General features: G+C 45.6%; 1 protein-coding gene across 2 annotated transcripts in view; it reads right to left on the bottom strand.

The window, feature by feature from the left end:
- LOC131924505 (signal recognition particle subunit SRP54) overlaps positions 1-18,832 on the bottom strand; it is a 68,097-nt gene that overhangs the window by 2,139 nt on the left and 47,126 nt on the right. Inside the window, exons 1-3 of one of the 2 annotated variants that reach the window (XM_059279824.1) lie at positions 14,273-14,493; positions 7,906-8,079; positions 1,556-1,622 (exon numbers count right to left, since the gene is read on the bottom strand). The exons of the other annotated variant lie outside the window; for it this stretch is intronic. Coding sequence (XP_059135807.1) covers positions 1,556-1,622; positions 7,906-8,079; positions 14,273-14,353 — 322 coding nt within the window. The 5' untranslated portion in view covers positions 14,354-14,493. Of the gene's footprint in view, positions 1-1,555; positions 1,623-7,905; positions 8,080-14,272; positions 14,494-18,832 lie in introns of those variants that run through there. 2 annotated transcript variants of the gene reach the window in all.

Raw genomic sequence — 18,832 nt, 5'->3', positions numbered from 1 at the left:
AAGAATACAAGAGTTACTGTTTTATCCTTAAACCCAATAAATGTATCACCCTGTCTCCTCACGCCTGTCCTGGACACCCCATCTGTTCACATTCCTATCTGGGCATGTTTGTTTTGAGAACAGAGTCTCTCTATGTAGCAAGCGTATTCAGAGTATTTAGTCAACGACCCCCACCAGCCTCCACAGTGCTGGGATCAGATGTGTGCTAGGCCAGCCACAGTTCAGCTTCACAATTCTCATCAGGCACTGTAATAATCAGTGAGGAGAAAAGGGAGGATGGTCCTGCCATGGCCTCCTCATGGTGTGAGGAGAACAAGCCCTAAGCTGCTTTTGCTGTGTGTTCTGTCCCACCAGGGTCAGCACCTAATACAGAAGACTTGGCAGGTGATGAGAGGTCAGGCTTACAAGACGTAAAGCAGTTGCCAAAGCAGATACGAGAGCTAACATCCGAATACAGAGCTGCGTGTACAGCTTTTACTCTTCTGTCACACCAGCCATGACCACAATACATGCTCAGTAAATGTTAGCTCAAATACTAGCCACGATTTGCTCTAATAAAAGCAACTGACAGAAGTTATCAAGCAGTTAATTGGAAACAGTAAGCTTTAAAGATTTTTATTTATTATGTATACAGTGTTCTGGCTACATGTCTTCATGCCAGAAGAGGGCACCAGATCTCATTACAGATCATTGTGAGCCACCATGTGGTTGCCAGGAATTGAACTCAGGACCTCTGGAAGAGCAGCCAGTGCTCTTAATGTCTGAGTCATCTCTCCAGCCCCAGAAACAGTTAAGTTTTATGGTTTAAAATTATTAGCATAATTGCATAAGTTGATAATTCACTTCCTTCACATATCGGTTACATTTCCATTTAAGAAGTGAAATATTGCTGGGACATAGCTCAGTGGAAGAGTTTTTGCCTAGGATATACAGGGTAGGTTCAATCCTCAGCACCATAAAAAAAAAAAAAATTACATAGAGGAAACCATGAATCCCCCATAGCTACATAACAAAGAATAAAATGGTAAGATGCTAGGAAGAAATTAAATTCTAATAAAAATTAAATATGAATGGTTTATAATAAGGCATTAGAAAAAGCGTGGGACACAATGGGATTAACAGCGGTAGGAAACCAAATGGTGAGGTAATAGAACGGATGGTGACAGGGTTCAAAATACAACATCCTGTCCACGTTAACGGTGCCGTGGTCCAGGGTAGTTTTTATTACCATACTAAGGAGGTCAGAGGACAACTCAGTAGGAACAAGTTCTTCCCTGGTGGGTTCCAGGGATCAAATCTGCTGGTCAGTTTGGTGGCAAGCACCTCTGCCTGCCTGAGCCAACTTGCTGGCCCTTGTTCGTTTTTTAACACAACTGTAAACCGAGGAACATTTGTTCAGGTAGAGTAATAGTTTCCAGTGCTAGCTGGCTACCTGGGGAGGGCAAAGTGGTTCCCTATCGTGTTTCTTCTTCAGTGGGAGCATCCCGTTTGGGAAGGCTCCTGTGTGCAGAACTTTCTAGAGCAATCATACACTAGTCAAACAGAAGAGCAGTACCTGAGAGGGTTGACGTGGCAGCCCGGAGCATGTAAAACCACAAGTAGGGGCCCCAGGGAAGCTTGGTCTGCAACGAGAAGTCAGGTTAGCAACATCTTCTGAGTCACTCTCTTCAGACCAGAGTGACTGGTCAAATAATTAGTACGCACAGAAGGCACTCCATAGGGAGGAATCCAGTCAAATAAAAACGTAAGCACTGATGTCCAAATTCCACAAATGCTTCATCTTATTCCATATAATTACCACCACCTTTGCCCATGGAAGGACCAAAAGCAGATTTAGCAACGGAATGGCACTGTAACTCCGTCTGTGCTACCTACAACTTCTACAGCCTTTGTCCTGTCTTGCTTTTTTTTTTTTTTGTCTTCATAAGGACATCAAAGAAGGTGCACCATCAACAGAGAGAACCCTGTGGATATGCCTAGCCAACATATCCACAGGGTTCTCAGGGTCCTGGAACTCACTCTGTAGACCAGGTTGGCCTCGAACTCACAGAGATCCCCCTGCCTCTGCCTCCTGAATGCTGGGACTAAAGGCATGCGACATCACGGCCAGTTTTGTTCTCTTAAAGGATAGAAACAGGATTAGTGTACACACCCAAGGCCGTTCAGTGCATTTGGCAAGGACCGTTGGCAGAATGCTCCCTACAGCAAACTAATCTTGGTTCTTGCTTGTGTGAAGGTTGCCTAAGATAACTGTGCTGTTATTGATAGAATTGACACTACAGGCATGCTTCACTGGACCAATATTTTTGTTTATATAGAGAGCCTGCATTTGGATACATTAATACTTGCTTTTAAATTTCTTTCAAGAAGAAAGAGAAATTTGTTCATAATCTTTTTTTGCAGATTATTTATGATTATAAAGGCATTAAAAAGCCAACCAGAATATCTATGAAGACTGAGTAAGCCAGATGTGCATACATATAATTTTAGCCCAGCACTTGGAAGGCACTGCCAGAATAATTACACTTTAAGTCTAAGGCAAGCTGGTCTATCTCTCAAGTTCCAAGCCAGCCTGAGCTACACAGAGGATGGCATCTCCAAAAAGACTGAGTAGAGCCCGTCTTGTGATGAAAAGTAGGTCTGCTGGGGTTGAGGAGATAACGCAGCTGGTGAAGTGTTTTGCCATGCAAGCTGAGGACCTGAGTTCGATTCCCAGACCCCATGAAAACAGCCCGGAACAGTGGCCCGCACTTGTAATCCCAGCGCTGGGGAGAGAGACAGGAAGACTGCTGGGGCTCGCTGGCCAGCCAGCCTATCCTAGGTGGCAAGCTCCAGGTCCAGTGAGAAACCTTGACTCCTGAGAACAACATTGGAGGTTGATCTCCGGACCCCACACACGTGTGTACAAATGAGTTATCCTCCCCCCACCCCACCCACACACACACAGAGTGTGCCAAGCACTGTGCTGGTTCAGATGAAAAACCAAGGAGTCGGTGATGTTCTCACTCCGCTCTCCTGCAGCTGTTTCTAGAAACATTAGCTGCCAACACTAAAGCGAGGATTACCCAAGAACCCTGCTCCGGCTGAGGGGGCAGACGGCACCCGTCATCACCCACAATTACCTAGAAGGACCTTGGCCAGCCCGCTATCTGGACACGGATATTGCTGACCCAAAATCCCAGGGCCATGTCATCACCCCAGCATCACTACCACCACCGCCATCTAAAAGTACCCTCTGGGGCTGCACTGCGGGTCTTCAAGGATTTCAGCTTACGGGTAAAACCCCCAAATTTCTCTTCTTCCAAAAATGTGTCTCTAGTCTTCCCTGTCAAGGCTTTGATTTTAAAACAATTCTGTGGTTAATAGTATGGCCATACTCCTTAAATCAGTGGTTCTCAACCTCCCTAATGCTGGGACCCTTTAATACAGCTCCTCGTGTTATAGTAGTAATCCCCAACCATAAAGTTATCTCATTGCTACCCCATAACTGTAATTTTGCTCATGTTATGAATCATAATGTAAATAGCTAATATGTGACCCTTGTGGGGGTTGCAATCTACAGGTTGAGAACCACTGCCCTCAACAGACCTATAGATTCAACACAATGTCCACTACCTTCTCTTCAGAAATTGACAGTCTAATTCTAAAAGTCACGCAGTATTTTAAGGGACAATCTAGAAAAGAGGAAAATATAAACAAGCCCAGGACTCAGATTTTCAAAATCTTCCAAATCTACAGGAGAGCACACCTGTGCCCAGTGCTCCAGACATAGGAGAGCATACCTGTGCTCAGTGCTCCAGACATAGGAGAGCACACCTGTGCTCAGTGCTCCAGACATAGGAGAACACACCTGTGCTCAGTGCTCCTGGCATAGGAGAGCACACCTGTGCCCAGTGCTCCAGGCACCGGAGAGCACATCTGTGCTCAGTGCTCCAGGCACAGGAGAGCACACCCTTGCTCAGTGCTCCAGGCACAGGAGAGCACACCCTTGCTCAGTGCTCCGGGCACGGGAGAGCACACCTGTGTTCAGTGCTCCAGACATAGGAGAGCACACCTGTGCTCAGTGCTCCAGGCACAGGAGAGCACACCCTTGCTCAGTGCTCCGGGCACGGGAGAGCACACCTGTGTTCAGTGCTCCAGGAACAGGAGAACACACCTGTGCTCAGTGCTCCAGGAACAGGAGAACACACCTGTGCTCAGTGCTCCGGGCACGGGAGAGCACACCTGTGCTCAGTGCCCCAGAAGACAAGAGGTGAGGAAGGGCCCTGGCACAAGAACAGATTCACAGACCCGGTGGAGGACTAAGTCCAGAATAAAACCATATTCGACAGTCAAAGGACTCAGCAAGGGCACCGAGACCACGTGGGGTGGTTTGAACGAGAATGGCCCCCACAGGCTCACAGATTTGAATGCCTGGTCACCAGGGAGTGGCACGATTTGAAAGGATTGGGAGGTGTAACCTTGATGGAGGAAGTGTGTCACTGGAGGTGAGCTTTGAGGTTTTAAAAGTCCAGTGTGTGTGTGCGTGTGTGTGTGTGTGTGTGTGTGTGTGTGTGTGTGTGTGTGTGTGTGTCTACCATCAGCTCAGGATGTAGCTCTCAGCTAATTCTCCAGCACCATGTCTGTCTATGAGCCGCCATGCTTCCCACCATGATTACAATGGACTAACCCTCTAAAACTAAAAGCAAGGCCTCAATTGAACGCTTTCCTTTATAGGAGCTGCCATGGGAGTGCCCATCCTGGCCTGGATCGTTTCACTGGCCTTTTATTGTATGAGAGGAATAACCCTAGCTAGGAGTGGTCACGCACACCTAATCTCAACTCTCAGGAAGGGGAATCCCAAGTCTGAGTCAGCCTGGTCTACATAGTAAGTTCCAGGGCAGTCAAGGCTACATAGTGAGACCCTGTCAAAAAGGAAAAAGACAATAGATTCATGTCTTCCAACTGTTGAAAAGTATGCTAAGGGGCTGGAGAGATGGCTCAGTGGTTAAGAGCACTGGCTGCTCTTCCAGAGGACCTGAGTTCGATTCCCAGCACCCACATGGAGGCTCAACATTGCCTGTAATTCTAGTTCCAGGAGTTCCTAGGAACTCATGTATGCATATTCCCACATAAGATAACATACACAATTAAAAATAATACAAGTAAATTTTTTTTAAAAAAAAGAACAGAAAAAAAAAAAAAAGAGTTGCCGTGGTCATGGTGTCTCCTCACGGCACTGGGGCTAAGTCACCACTCAAAGGCAGAAAGTCGACTTTACACCGTGAAGTCTGGAAAACCACATGGCGAGGTAGGAAGTGTGACCTGACCCACATCATACAGAAAACTAACTCGGAACAGACGTGGCTGCTTGCTACTAAGCACACTGTCATCTCGGCACTTAAGACGGGAGGACTCCTTGGATTCTGGACAAGCCTGGGCTACAGGGCTGTCTCAAAACAAACACAGAACCAAGACCTGAATGTACAAACTCTACGCAGAATGCTTCACTATGCAGCCCGGGCCGGCCTGGACCTCACTGTGGCCCCAAAGCTGGCCTGGCCTGGACCTCACTGTGGCCCCTAAGCTGGCCTTGAACTTGGGACTTTCCATGCCCAGGCTGATACTATAAAACCTTAAAAATAAACAGAAGAATTAAATCTCTAGTCAAGTGTGGTGGCACACACCTTAAATCCCAGCACTCAGGAGACACCATGCACACATGGTACATGAACATACATGCAGGCAGGCAAAACATCCGTACACACAAAATAAAAATAAAAGTTAAAAAAAAAAATCAAGGGGCTGGAGCCATGGCTCAGAGGTTAAGAGCACTGACTGCTCTTCCAGAGGTCCTGAGTTCAATTCTCAGCTCCTACATGGTGGCTCACAACCATCTGTAATGATATCTGATGCCCACGTCTAGCATGCAGGTAAACATGCAGATAGAACACTGTATACATAATAAATAAATCTAAAAAAGAAAATTTTAAAAAGAATGAGAAATGGTGCAGCCATCATGAAATGTGACTGGACAAAGTTCCTCAAATGTAACAGTTAACAACTCCACTCTTGGCTACAGACCCGAGACATAAAAACCACAGTGACACAAAAGCCCGTATTCATAGCTCAATAGTCATATGATCCAAATGGCACAAACAACCGGAGTTTCCGTTAACCGACACAGGAATGAAAAAAATGCGGTGTGTTCACACAATAAAGTATTATTTGGATACTGTGTAATGATATTATAAAAAGGAACAGAGTACCAACACATGCTATAACATGAATGAACCTTGAAAACATCACGCTAAATGAAAGAAGACAGAAAGAACACACATCTGTTCATGATAGGGAAGCCTCTGTACGGACAGAAAGATTAGTGGCTGCTAGGAATGAGGCAGGACATGGAGGAAGAAAGTGAACTAAAGCTTTTCAAGACGACATAAACGTGCAAAACCTGACTGTGGCTGTGCATATCGTGAATATGCTAACCAGGACTACACTACTCTACACAGGTGGATCTGGATGGCCGAGAAGCAGGGGCTTTAACAAGCCCTTTTAAAAAGACTCAATCCACGGGTGGTAAGAATTCTTCATGCTTTCTTCTTTTTGGTTTTCTGAGACAGGGTTTCTCCATAAAACAGTCCTGGCTGTCCTAGAACTCGCTATGTAGACCAGGCTGGTAATCCCAACCCTCAGGAGGCAGAAACAGGCAGATCTCTGTGAGTCCGAGGCCAGCCTGGTCTACAGAGTGAGTTCCAGTGTAGGCTCCAAAGCTACACAGAGAAACCCTGTCTCGAAGAAAAAAAAAAAAAGATTCATGCTTTCAATGACAATGCACCACTCTTGTTTCTATGGAGACACTGGGTTAACTTTGGAGACAATGGTTTTTTGTTTTTCCTTTGAGACAGGATCTTATGTAGTCCAGAACAGCCTCAAACTTGCTATGTAGCTGGTACTGGTCCTGAACTCCTGATCCTCCTGCCTGTACCTCCTGCCACACCAGCTGACAGTGACTTTTTAAAACACGGATACATACAAACATTTAAAAAGACAACTGTAATCCCTTCAGAGTACTGTAAAAGGAAAACATTTATCCAAACAATCCTTCCACTATATGAGGACCACTAATATTCAACATGCCTGGCTACACTGATATTGTACAATCCTTTGAATATTTTCTGTACTAGAGATTTGGAATTGGGGGGGGGGGGAGGGTTTGAGACAGGGTTTCTCTGTGTAGCCTTGCCTGTCCTGGAACTCACTCTGTAGACCAGGCTGGCCTCAAACTCACAGAGATTTGCCTGGCTCTGCTTCCCAAGTGCTGGGATTAAAGGCGTGCACCACCACCACCCAGCTGGAATTGATTTTTTTAAATAGCCAAAAATTTACTGAGCTAAACCTTATAAAAATTAGCATGTCTTAAATATAATTTTTTAATTCTCTAATTTGTTTCTTGGTTTTATTTTAGTTACAGCACTTTTGAGAGCCTGGTTAACCATAGAACATTTATTGGTTTATTGCCTATACCACCATTAGCATATAGCTTATACAAGCCACTGCCCCATGACCAACCAGCATCTAAACCAGAACTTCTCAGGGGTGCCATTGTAAACCCAGGATCAACGGACTTTGTTACCTTGAAGAACACTCCTTTAGGAACAGAAAGGGACTAGGATTCCAGCACTGACTTACGGGAGCCTCACATAAATTCACACGGATATAAAACGCTGATACAAAGGAGCAGAACTGGTCTAGGCTATCAAAATATTGGAACTATTTCCATCCATATTGTGTAAAAAAATGATGTTTTCTACCGGATCATATGGAATGTGGTTGACTTAAGGTTCAAATGGTCCTTTCCACGCAGTGTGCAAGGAGCAAAAACTCACCAAGCCAAGCCAGCCCTCAGCACCCACGTACCGGGTCAACAGTGGGCAGCACCTCTTTCTTGTCCAGGCCGTCCACTTCGTCCTCGTCAGTGCTGTACTCTTCCATGGTCTCTCCACTGACGAAGTGGATGACCCGCCTTGGGACCTTCTTCTTCTTTCCGATGACTCCCAGCTCTACACTCTCAAAGCCTCTTTCATTACTCATCTGTTTGAATGAAAAATTAAGCAAACAGTTTCCAGTGAGTCTTTCTCTCATTGCAAAGCTAACAGACATCTGCTTTATTTTTTAATTATTTGTTTTTTTATTTCATGTGCACTGGTGTTTTGCCCGCATGTACGTCTGTGTGAGGGTGTCGGATCTTGGAGTTACAGACAGTTGTGAGCTGCCCCGTGGGTGCTGGGAATCGAACCTGGTTCCGCTAGAAGAGCAGCCAGGGCTCTTAACCACTGGGCCATCTCTCCAGCCCGTTTGCTTTATTTTAAAGACCAAAGAAACTAGACAAATCCTTCAGCAATTAAAAAAAAAAATGATACAAACTTCGGGAATCCTGAATCCTTTTAAGGCCAAGAAGTTGCCAAATTCAGTAAGTCTCTACAGAGACAAAGGGCTCCTGTGGAGAAGGCATTTAAAATGGGGGAAACGTCTTTTTTAGATTTATTTTTATGCATATGAGTGTTTTGCCTGCATAATATGTATGTGTGTGTACTACATGTATGACTGGTCCACACTGGACCCCCTGGCCCGGGAGTTATGGATGGTTGTGAGCCACCATGTGGGTGCTAATAACCAAATCCACCAGGAGCAACAAGCATTCCTAACTGCTGAGCCATCCCTCCAGCCTTGGGGGTTAGGGAGAATTTTAAACACTGTGCAAATAAAATCTGAAAAGCCTTCAGTGTTCTTCTATACCTGGACTTTCAGATAACGTGGTCATTAGTGTATATGTGGCAACAGTTTTTTAACAAAGAGATCTACATATTTCAAAACTACTTATAGGAGACTGGTGTGGTGGTACATGTCTTTAATCTCAGCACTCTGGAGGTAGAGGCAGGTGGATCTGTATGAGTTCTGAGGCCAGTCTGGCCTACATAAGGAGTTCCAGGACAGCCAGGGCTACATAGACCCTGTCTCAGAAACAAAAAACCAAAATACAATACAAACAAACAAAAACTACTTATGTATGTGGAATTCTAAACACATCCAAGTTTCACTCTGAGGGAATTATTTACTCAGGTTTTCTTTTTGTTTTTGTTTTGTGGATGTGTGTTTGGTCTGGGCTAATCTCGGACTTGTCATGTAGCTGAGTATAACTATAAACTTTTCCTTCTTTGTCCATCAACCAAATAGTGGGATTATTCACAGCTTGGGAAATGCAGGTGTGTGTGTGTGTGTGTGTGTGTGTGTGTGTGTGTGTGTTGGGGGGTGGGGATGATATATGTGTTTAGCACGTGAAGCCAGAGGACAATCAAAGGTGTTTGTTATCCATCATTGTTATTTTTCTCCAAGGAGGGCAGACTGGCCAGCAAGCCCTGTACCAGCCGCCTCTGCCTCCCCAGAGCTGGGATTACAAGCTATTTTTAAAAGTATGCTCCAGGGATGGAGCTCAAGTTGTCATACTTGTCCTATCTAAGTCATAAAAACTAGCCCAAAATTTCTGTTAATCCTGACTTTCGCCAATTTTTAAAATCTACAAAAGAGAAAGCCTGAAAAACGATTCACAAACTTGTTTTTTTGCAGTACCAAAAATATGTAAGTATAAAACCAAATTTTGAGTAACATTCTTGGTATGTAATAATTTTCAGTGGCATTTGACTTGTTCTAATTATCTCATTTCATATAAAAGATTTAAGACAGCTGTGGCAGTTAGTGCAAGCCTGTAATCTCAGTATTTTGGAGAGAGTGCCAGGAGGATCAGGAGTTCCGGGCCGGCCTCCACTACACAGTAACTCTGAGGCCAGCCTGAGCTACAAGAGAGCCTATCTTAGAGATCAGACAAAAGAGGGGCATGGAGACAGCGCAACACGTGCTGCTCTAAGAGGATCTGGGTACACACCTAACTCCAGATCCCGGGACTCTGACACCCTCTTCTGGGCTCTCGGCAGCAAGCACACAGACATAACAGGCAAAACACCCACACACGTAATGAAAATCAACCATTGTTTTTGACATAGGAAATGGCAAATTTCAAGCCTATCATTTTAAGCAAACTTTGTGTAAAGGCCAAGTAGTCAATGTCTTACGTTTCGCAGACCAGCTAGTGTCTTTCATAAGTGAACTCTGCAAAGCAGGCGGGGGAAGCCACTCATATGGACACTATATAATGAATGGACATGGCTTACCATGAAAAGGATGAGGGCCTGCATCTGGTTCCTGGCCTATGGCTTGTGAACCAGACTAGAAAGTAACAAGCCCATGAGAGACAATTCATAACATGAGTGTGCTTCCAACCTGAACTTGGGGAATGGGGTGGTGAAGGGAGTCATTGCCAGGAAAAACCAACCAAAAAAATAACTTGGTACAAAATTTTCAACAATTATAAATAAAAACTATTTTCTGACGATTGCAGACTTTTCATTTTTACAGATTCTAAACCTGCATATGAGAATATTTTACTGGGGAGTGGGAGCAGGCTGGATCAATAGCTCAGCAAGTCAGAGCACGTATTGTTCTTACACAGGACCCACATCTTGGCTGACAACCATCCATAACTCCACTTCTGGGGAGCCGATGCTTCGTTACCAAGCACACTTGTGGAACACATACATACATAAAGGCAAAACATTTATACACATAAAATAAACCTTAAAACATATTTTACTGTCAGTTATACAAATTACAAATTTCATTTTCAAAACATCCGAAGATCTGAAAACACATTTTCTAACACGTCCATTAACTATACTTTATGGTTAACTAGACCATAATCCTGAGTCTCAGGAGCTGTGGGGTTTTTTGTTGTTGTTTTGTTTTTGAGACAGAGTCAGTCAGTCAGTCAGTCAGTCAGTCAGTCAGTTGTGTCGTCCGTCCGTCTTCATACCCGTCCCCTTCCCCCTGTATTCCTGGCTGTCCTGAAACTCCCTCTGTAGACCAGGCTGACTTCAACTCACAGAGAGAGTTGCATCCTGGTTACTGAGATTAAAGGCATGTGCCACCACACCTGGCTACAGACGTGTTTTTAATAGAAATTGTCTTTTTGTACATGCCCATAACATTCAGGCCTTCTTTTAAAATAAATACAACACCTGGAATTATTCTATCCCCTTCCTCAACCAGGTTATTTAGCAATTCGGGGTAGGTTCCATATCCTCTGGCCAACAACAGTCCCTGGCACACAGTAACAGTAGAAGCTCTACCCAGTAACAGAGGCGCTAAATAAATGAACGGCTGAAACTTGAGCTCCTCCGAAGGACCGAGGCTGAGATTCTGCTCAGAGTCTATTCAGAAAAGAGTCTGTATAAAATGTCACATCAGATCCTAGGTGGCCTGGCCAACGCCTAACTGAGAACACTGAGGGAGTCTACAGTTTCTACTCCTGGCCAGCATCGTACTTCGGGCTGGCCTTTTTCTTTCTTTCTCTTTGGAGACAGGGTCTCACCCTGTAGCCAAGGCTATTCTACAGTTCATTATGTAGACTGAGCTGGCCTCAGATTCACAGCAATCCTTCAGCCTCAGACTCCCAAATGTTAGCGCTGCAGGTATGAATCCCCAGGCCGGGATGGAGTTTCTCTCCTGTGACAGCGTGAGAAGGAAATATAAGAAAGATGTCGGCATCTTCCTCCTCCCGGCTCTCCACTGACCTCTTCCTCAAACTGGGCAAACCCCTGGACTTCCCAGAGGTTTTTACTTCAGGAATGTGAGTAAGATAAAAAAAAAAAACTGGTAAATTCCAGGAGTCTCTATCCATGATGTGAGTCTGTGTCAACAAGGAAGCGGCGCAACGCGTACACAGAAATACTTTTGTTGTGTGTGTGGAGTGGTAACTTGAAGAAAAGCCTCAGGGGTATTCCTGTGAGGTTCGGCTTTTTCTCTACAGCCCTTACTATTTAATTTTTTTTTTATTTTATTTATTTTTTTTTTTTTGGTTTTTTCGAGACAGGGTTTCTCTGTGTAGCTTTGCGCCTTTCCTGGAATTCACTATGTAGACCAGGCTGGCCTTGAACTCACAGAGATCTGCCTGCCTCTGCCTCCCAAGTGCTGGGATTAAAGGTGTGAGCCACCACCGCCCAGCTTTTTCTTTCTTTCTTTCTTTCTTTCTTTCTTCTTTTTTTTTTTTTTTAATCGAGACCATGAAAACCGGGGCTGGAGAGACAACTCAACAGTTAGAGCACTTGCTACTCTTCAAAGGACCTGAGTTCAGTTCCCATCAACCATGTCAGGTGGCCCACCACTGCCTGAAACTCCAGTGGCACCAGGCATTCGACTCTACCTGGCCTCCTCAGGGACCCGAACACATGTGCATACACACACATATGAAAACACTATGGTCTGGCACTTTTTCCCTCTGATGGTAACAAGATGCCATCTTGGAATGATCCTTAGCCCCAGCAACTAAAGAATAACACAGGGGTGGCCAGGTCTATGGAACCGCTGAAGGGAGGGTTGGGGGACCCTTAGCTAGAATTTCAGCTATCATTCCGTTCTCCCAACGACCAAGTAATTCTGGGAGATTCAAGACTACACAGAAATAAAAGGTTGATTAAATGAGGGACTCCATGAGATCACCACCCATGACGGGGTGGGACGTGAGGGTGATGCAGGCGTCTGGGGTCACCCACGCTCCTGTGAGTAACCCATCCATACTCTGTAAGAAGGCCCAATAAACTCACGGCCTCACCAAGACGGACCGTGGTGAACCTGTACTTCAGGGTGTCCTCGGTGACCATCTGGGGTGGTTGGAGGTGTACTTGTGCCTCCCCAGGAAAAGTTAGCACAACTTAGTATTACTAAACCAAGCACGAAGCCGCCCTGAAATAACAGGCAAGTGGTCTGAGTATTGACAGGCTCCCTCTGCCACTGTGTGAGAGCAGCCCCGAAAGCAGGAGAGCCGCGGGACGCACATCCGGACTGCACTCCTGAAGGGGGCAGTTCAAACCAGCCGGGCAACAGTTCGAGTCTCCCCTCATCCATCATCCATCACACTCTCAACACCGCAGCCCAGGCAGGTTGGCCTCACACAGGCGCAATCCTCCTAAAGCCTCCTAAATGCTGGAATTACAAGTGTGGCCTACCGTTTCCAGCTGGAACTCTTCCCGTGTTACACCTACATAACAAGGGGTGGGGGTAAGACGCCTCGGACCGGCTATGCAGAGCCGATTTTGTTAGCACCTTACACCACAGAGTGACATACTCACAGCCGGACCACACTTCAGCAACCTGTAGTTTCGGAGAAGCGTCGGACCAACGTTCAAGGACTTATTTTCAAAGATGAAGCTACTGGAAAAGCACCTTTCTTACATGAAGTAGAAGTAATTCCAAGTTTTAAATAACCACCAGTATACACACTCCCGAAGTAGGTTTTAAAGCAATTTCTTCTAAACCAGTGATGAGTGAGACAACCACCACCAGCCACCAGTGGCTAATCTGCATTTACTATGTGGCCAATCACAACTGTCCTCCGGATTTGGGACACTAGGAAGAGAAGGATAGCTCCAGGAACTGCATTTGGCGCAACTGGCTGGACGCCTCACACCCAATCATAAACAAAATTTAAAAAGAATGTAAAACACCTCATTAGTAATTTTTATACTTACATGCTGAAATGTTCTATACAAAGGATTAAATATATTAAATATTACTGTCTTAAGGTAGCCGTTGACAAACTCTCCTTGTGATTCACAATGGCTGTTAGTTCGTGTCTGTGTTGGGCTGTGCAGGTCGTCTCATCCGTGAATTGGGGATAACACCCATCTCCAGACGTTAATAAGTGGATTAGGTGGAAATGAAGACTAGAAGTCTCAGCGAGGGGTTGTCCAGACCAGGCTACCTTAACTGATGCCTGAGAGTGAGCAGACGGCACAGTTTCCCCGAGTCTGGGCCCTGGGCTGGGTAAGAGTAGACAGAGCTAGCTCAACAGTGCATGCTCACAGAGCATCTGCTATTCACTAATCCCCGGTCCCTGGCCACCGCCAGGCCGACCCCGCAGACCGAGCAGCCCAGGGTTGCCGCCCCTGAATTTCGGCGACTTTAAGGACAGCCTTTCCGGGACACGCCTGTTTTCTCTCGCTCGCAACCGGTGGCAAGGAGCGTCACCCCGGAAAGCCCGGGCAGCGGAGGCCGCGGCGCCCCTCCTCGGCAGCCGCTCCCGGTCCGAGCAAAATGGGGACACACGAGAAGAACCCCGAAACGTCCAGCGGAGGTCTGCACCGGAGGCAGCGGCTGCCCCTCGCCGCCAACCTACCTGCCGCGTCGCGTCTCCGAACGCCGCGGCGGCCGCCGCCTCCGTTTCTCCCGCCGCCGCGCGGCCCGGCTCTCGGTCCATCGTCACGCCGGCCCGGGCAGCGGCCACACGGAGGGTGATCGGAGGGACGCTCCCCACCGCCCGCGCGGAGGCTCACACGGAGGCTCGCCCCGGTGCCCGCCGGGCCCGCAGCACACAGCCCACCCTCCCCGGGAAGGCGCGCCTGGACTGCGGGCACGGGGCGGGGCCTCCGCCGCTTCCGCGGGCCCGGGGGCGGGGCCACCGCGGGGCGCCGCCCTACCTGCGCTGGCGGCGATCACCCCGGCAGCTGGCGCTCTGCGGCCGGGTACCGGGCGGAGACCAGGCACACCGGTTTCTGAGCTGGTCAAACCAGAAGTACGTGCGTGCAGGTGTGTGAGATAGCTGAGGGGTGCGGGCTCTAAGGCTGTAAAAAACGCACAGCTCACGTTCCATCCCTCACGAAATGTACTTGAAATAAAAGCCCCCACGGGTGAATTACAGTATGCTGGAGAAGAGGGATACTTTAATTATAGGACTGTGTTGTGTAAAGAGGTGCGGCGGACCCCCAAACTTTATTTTTCCTAGTGTCCAACCAAATTAAAGAAACCGTAATTGCAATAATTACTACAAGACCTCATGTGTTTTTTGTTTTGTTTTTGTTTTGTTTCCGAGACAGGGTTTCTCTGTAGTTTTGCACCTTCCCTGGAACTCACTCTGTAGTCCCGACTGGCCTCGAACTCACAGAGATCCGCCTGGCTCTGCCTCCCGAGTGCTGGGATTAAAGGCGTGCGCCACCACCGACCGGCGTGGTTTTCTTTTTCTATTTGAGACAAGGTCTCATGTAGCTCAGGCTGGCATCGAACTCCCTACATAGAGGGTGAACTTGAATTTACAATTCTAACTCCACTTCCTGTGTGCTGGGATTTGAGGCAAATGCCACAAAGACTGCTGAGGTATCAAGTTACTACATAACTTCGACATTAATGTTAGTTGGAGCATCTCCAGGTAAGCTTTTTATTAACAGGAACATCTTCACCAATACGTACGAAGTCAAACAATAAAATATAGTCCAGCAAGGTGGTTCACAACTGTAATCAAAACACTCCTAAGAGGCAAGGGGGTCAAGAGGGCACCTCATACATAAGTGACCTTGAGGCCATTTTGAGCTACATGAGACCCTGTCTCAAATAATGATGTTTGTAAAAATAATACACATTATTTTGGCCAAAGAAATGTGATCCAAACTCCCCCGCCCCCTCTTTTACACGTGCTTTCTCACACAGCTTTCTCAAAATTCTGTGGTGGTTCTTTACGCGGAGCAGGAGCGGCTCTTTTAGCCACACCTCCTTCTCAGCTTTCCACGTGCACTGGTTTTTCTCAAATGTCGCTCAGGCTGGCCTCAAACCCAGTATCTTCCCGCCTCTCAGCCTTGGGATCACAAACCTGGCTCATTTGATAGTTTTAAATTGTATTTTCATGCCAGTCACAATTCAGAAACATCCCCCAAAGTTATGGCATGTCTGCTACTCAGAACGGTAGCAGCAGCAGGCCCCGAGGCCCGAAAAGCCTCACGGGATAGTTCTCTACAGATCTTTCTCACTCTGCCTAATATGCTTCCCCACTGTCAAAGGTGGGTCAACAATGTGTCCCCTCCATCCACTCCAGGGTTAATTGTGATGCTGTCCTCACAATTAATCCTGGATATAGCTGACTCTTTCTATCTCAAAACAGTAACAAAAACCTTTCAGCACAAAGCAATTCCTTAAATCTCCACTGAAACACTGGTTATAAATACAGCCAAACCAACTTGAAGTAAACAAGTTATTGCATGACCTGATTCGATATGGTGGCATAAAAAAAGGATTGAAACCACCCAAAACATCAAAACCAAACTGTGACCAATTGGAAATAGGAGCCAATTGTTCCGTTCTGTGAATGACTTTATAAACACACAGTTCTACACTGTGTGTATCCAAAATCTCTTCCCTCTTACCGGCATGGGACAATCAATCATCATTAACATGAAGATATCTATAAATACATGTTATTTAACAAATTAGCAACAAACATTAAATTACAACTTTCAATGCTGAATCAGAATTTTCATGGTTTACAAGGACCATGTTCACTGAAAATTCAAAATCCAAGTTATATTTCGATAAACTGGAAATATTTCCTTAAAATGGCAGATTTTTAACACACACAACTGAGGAGCAATTTATTATAAATCAACAACGCAAAGCAACAGGAAATTGAAGAAATCCCAGTAGTTTATTTTGAGCATTTATAGTCATTTCCAAACTGTCATAGCTCAACGAAATGAAAGCAGGCAATGAAGCCACATGCCAAAATAGTTCTCCTTTCACACTGCCGTTTCAGGAAGCTGTAGCATAGATCAAAAAAACATACTTGTTCTTCAAACTTGGCGCACATAGAGCTATAAAGGTAAATTTGGACCTATCACTGTGTGAAACCAGGAAAATAAAGCTGAACAAAAACTGTAAACCAGGAATATTCATCAAACACAATTTTCCTATGGCTTTGCATAGCTGTGTGTATGTATACGCTTGTGTGTATGTGTGTGTATATATATGTGTATGTATATGCATGTTTATATTAACTCTGTGTGTATGTATATGTATATGCATATGTTTATATTAGCTGTGTGTGAATGTATATGCATATGTTTACATTAGTTGGGGCCCTTTTTCCAGGTTATCCTATCCCTTAAGTAGAATTTTTTCTTAAGGTGGATATGTTTTCATCAAATATGATATACAAGGTTGAGGGATATAGCTCGGTGGTAGAGCGCTTGCCTAGCGTATGTCTGGGTTTAATCCCCAGCCCTGCAACTGATATGGTGGTGATGAAGCCCAAGAGAAATAGGACAACACATTTCGGCTGATTTTTAGGCATAAAGAAAATCATTAAATAAAAGCAGTGGTTTCTTTTGTGGAGGCCAATACATCAGGAACCCCGTTAAGGTCTTTTCTTGGAGCAATGCTTCTTTCTTAGAGTAACTTTGAAGTAGTACTTTATCACCTTTTACAGATGAGAACAGATGATGCAGGTTAATTTGCTCAACAGCACCAGCGGTAAAGAGTGGTACCAGGCCTCATGGCGCCCATCTACAGTGCCAGCTACGTAGAAGGATGAAGCAGGAGGGTCTTTTCAGTCTAGGAGTTCAAAACCAGTCTGGCAACATAGCAAGGTCTTCTCTCTCAAAAATATATATACATATATAAAATAGAATTCTTTCAAGGATTCTATTATTGATCTTTAAACATCATAATCCAAAAGTCTTCTTGCTTCAGGGCAAGCTTATACACTATTTCTGTAACTACCAAATATTATAAAATCAAGCATACATACCAACTAATGGAGCTCATTCTCCAATCTCCTATCATATGAAGTATCAAAAATGTGCAACTGTTTCTTGTAGCATTTTGGTAACAACTGAGATTACTACCCCTTAACTTGCCAAGAACAAAGTAAAGGCTGAAATCATATCTAACAATAATTCTCAAATCATGTGTGTCTTTTAAGGAGTATGCCTCCTTTTCTACTTTTTGGGACAGGATCTCACGCCTTGGCTGGCCTGGAACTACGTAGAGCAGACTGGCCTCAAATTCAGAGTTTCACTTGTCTCTGCTTCCTGAGTGCTTCCATTAAAAGGCGTGCACCATCACACCCTAGCACTTAATGCTAGTAAGAGCTTAAAAAGCAAGCAAGCATAAGTCTTAAAACGTGAAAATTAGCAATCACTATATGCTTTCCTCGCTTGATGCAGACATGAGTTTCTCTCTGGAAAAAAGCGTATCTGAGGTGGGAGAGGTGGCTCCATAGTTAAGAGCACATGCTGCTCTCCCGGAGGCCTGTTTCCAACAACCACTGCCTGTAATTCTAACTCCAGGTGATCCAATGCTCCTGGCCTTGGCAGGCACTGGCACTCATATACACAAACGTATGACAAAGTATGACGTAAGGGGGAAAAAAGTATCTGGCTTAATAAAAATACACGGGGCTGAAGAAATGTCTCAGCTGCCTGGTGGTGGTGGCACACGCCTTTAATCCCAGCACTTGGGAGGCCGAGGCAGGGGGATCTCTGTGAGTTCGAGGCCAGCCTGATCTACAGAGCAAGATCCAGGACAGGCACCAAAGCTACACAGAGAAACCCTGTCTCAAAAAAAAACAAAACAAAACCACAACACCAAAAGTGTCAGGAGTGTCAATTCTTTGTAATATTATTTAGTGTGTACGGGTGTCTTGGCTACATGTATTGTGGGCAGAAGAGGAGGTGAGATCCCCTAGAAGTAGGGTTACGATGGTAGATAGCTGCCGTGGGGGTGTGGGAACCGAATCCAGAACCCTTCAAAGAGCACTTGTTATTTTAACTGCTCACCATCTCTTTGCCCTGATGGGGCATTTCGTTTTTCTTTTCTTTCTTCCTTCTCTTTTCTTTTTTTGGTTTTTTGAGACAGGGTTTCTCTGTCTAGCTAGTCCTGGCTGTCCTGGAACTTGCTCTGTAGCCCAGGCTGG

Source organism: Peromyscus eremicus, chromosome 14 (genome assembly GCF_949786415.1).
Source record: "Peromyscus eremicus chromosome 14, PerEre_H2_v1, whole genome shotgun sequence".
Classification (NCBI taxonomy): Eukaryota; Metazoa; Chordata; class Mammalia; order Rodentia; family Cricetidae; genus Peromyscus; species Peromyscus eremicus.
The sequence above is the reverse complement of the archived record's forward strand: the minus strand, read 5'-3'. Positions and strand labels throughout refer to the sequence as shown.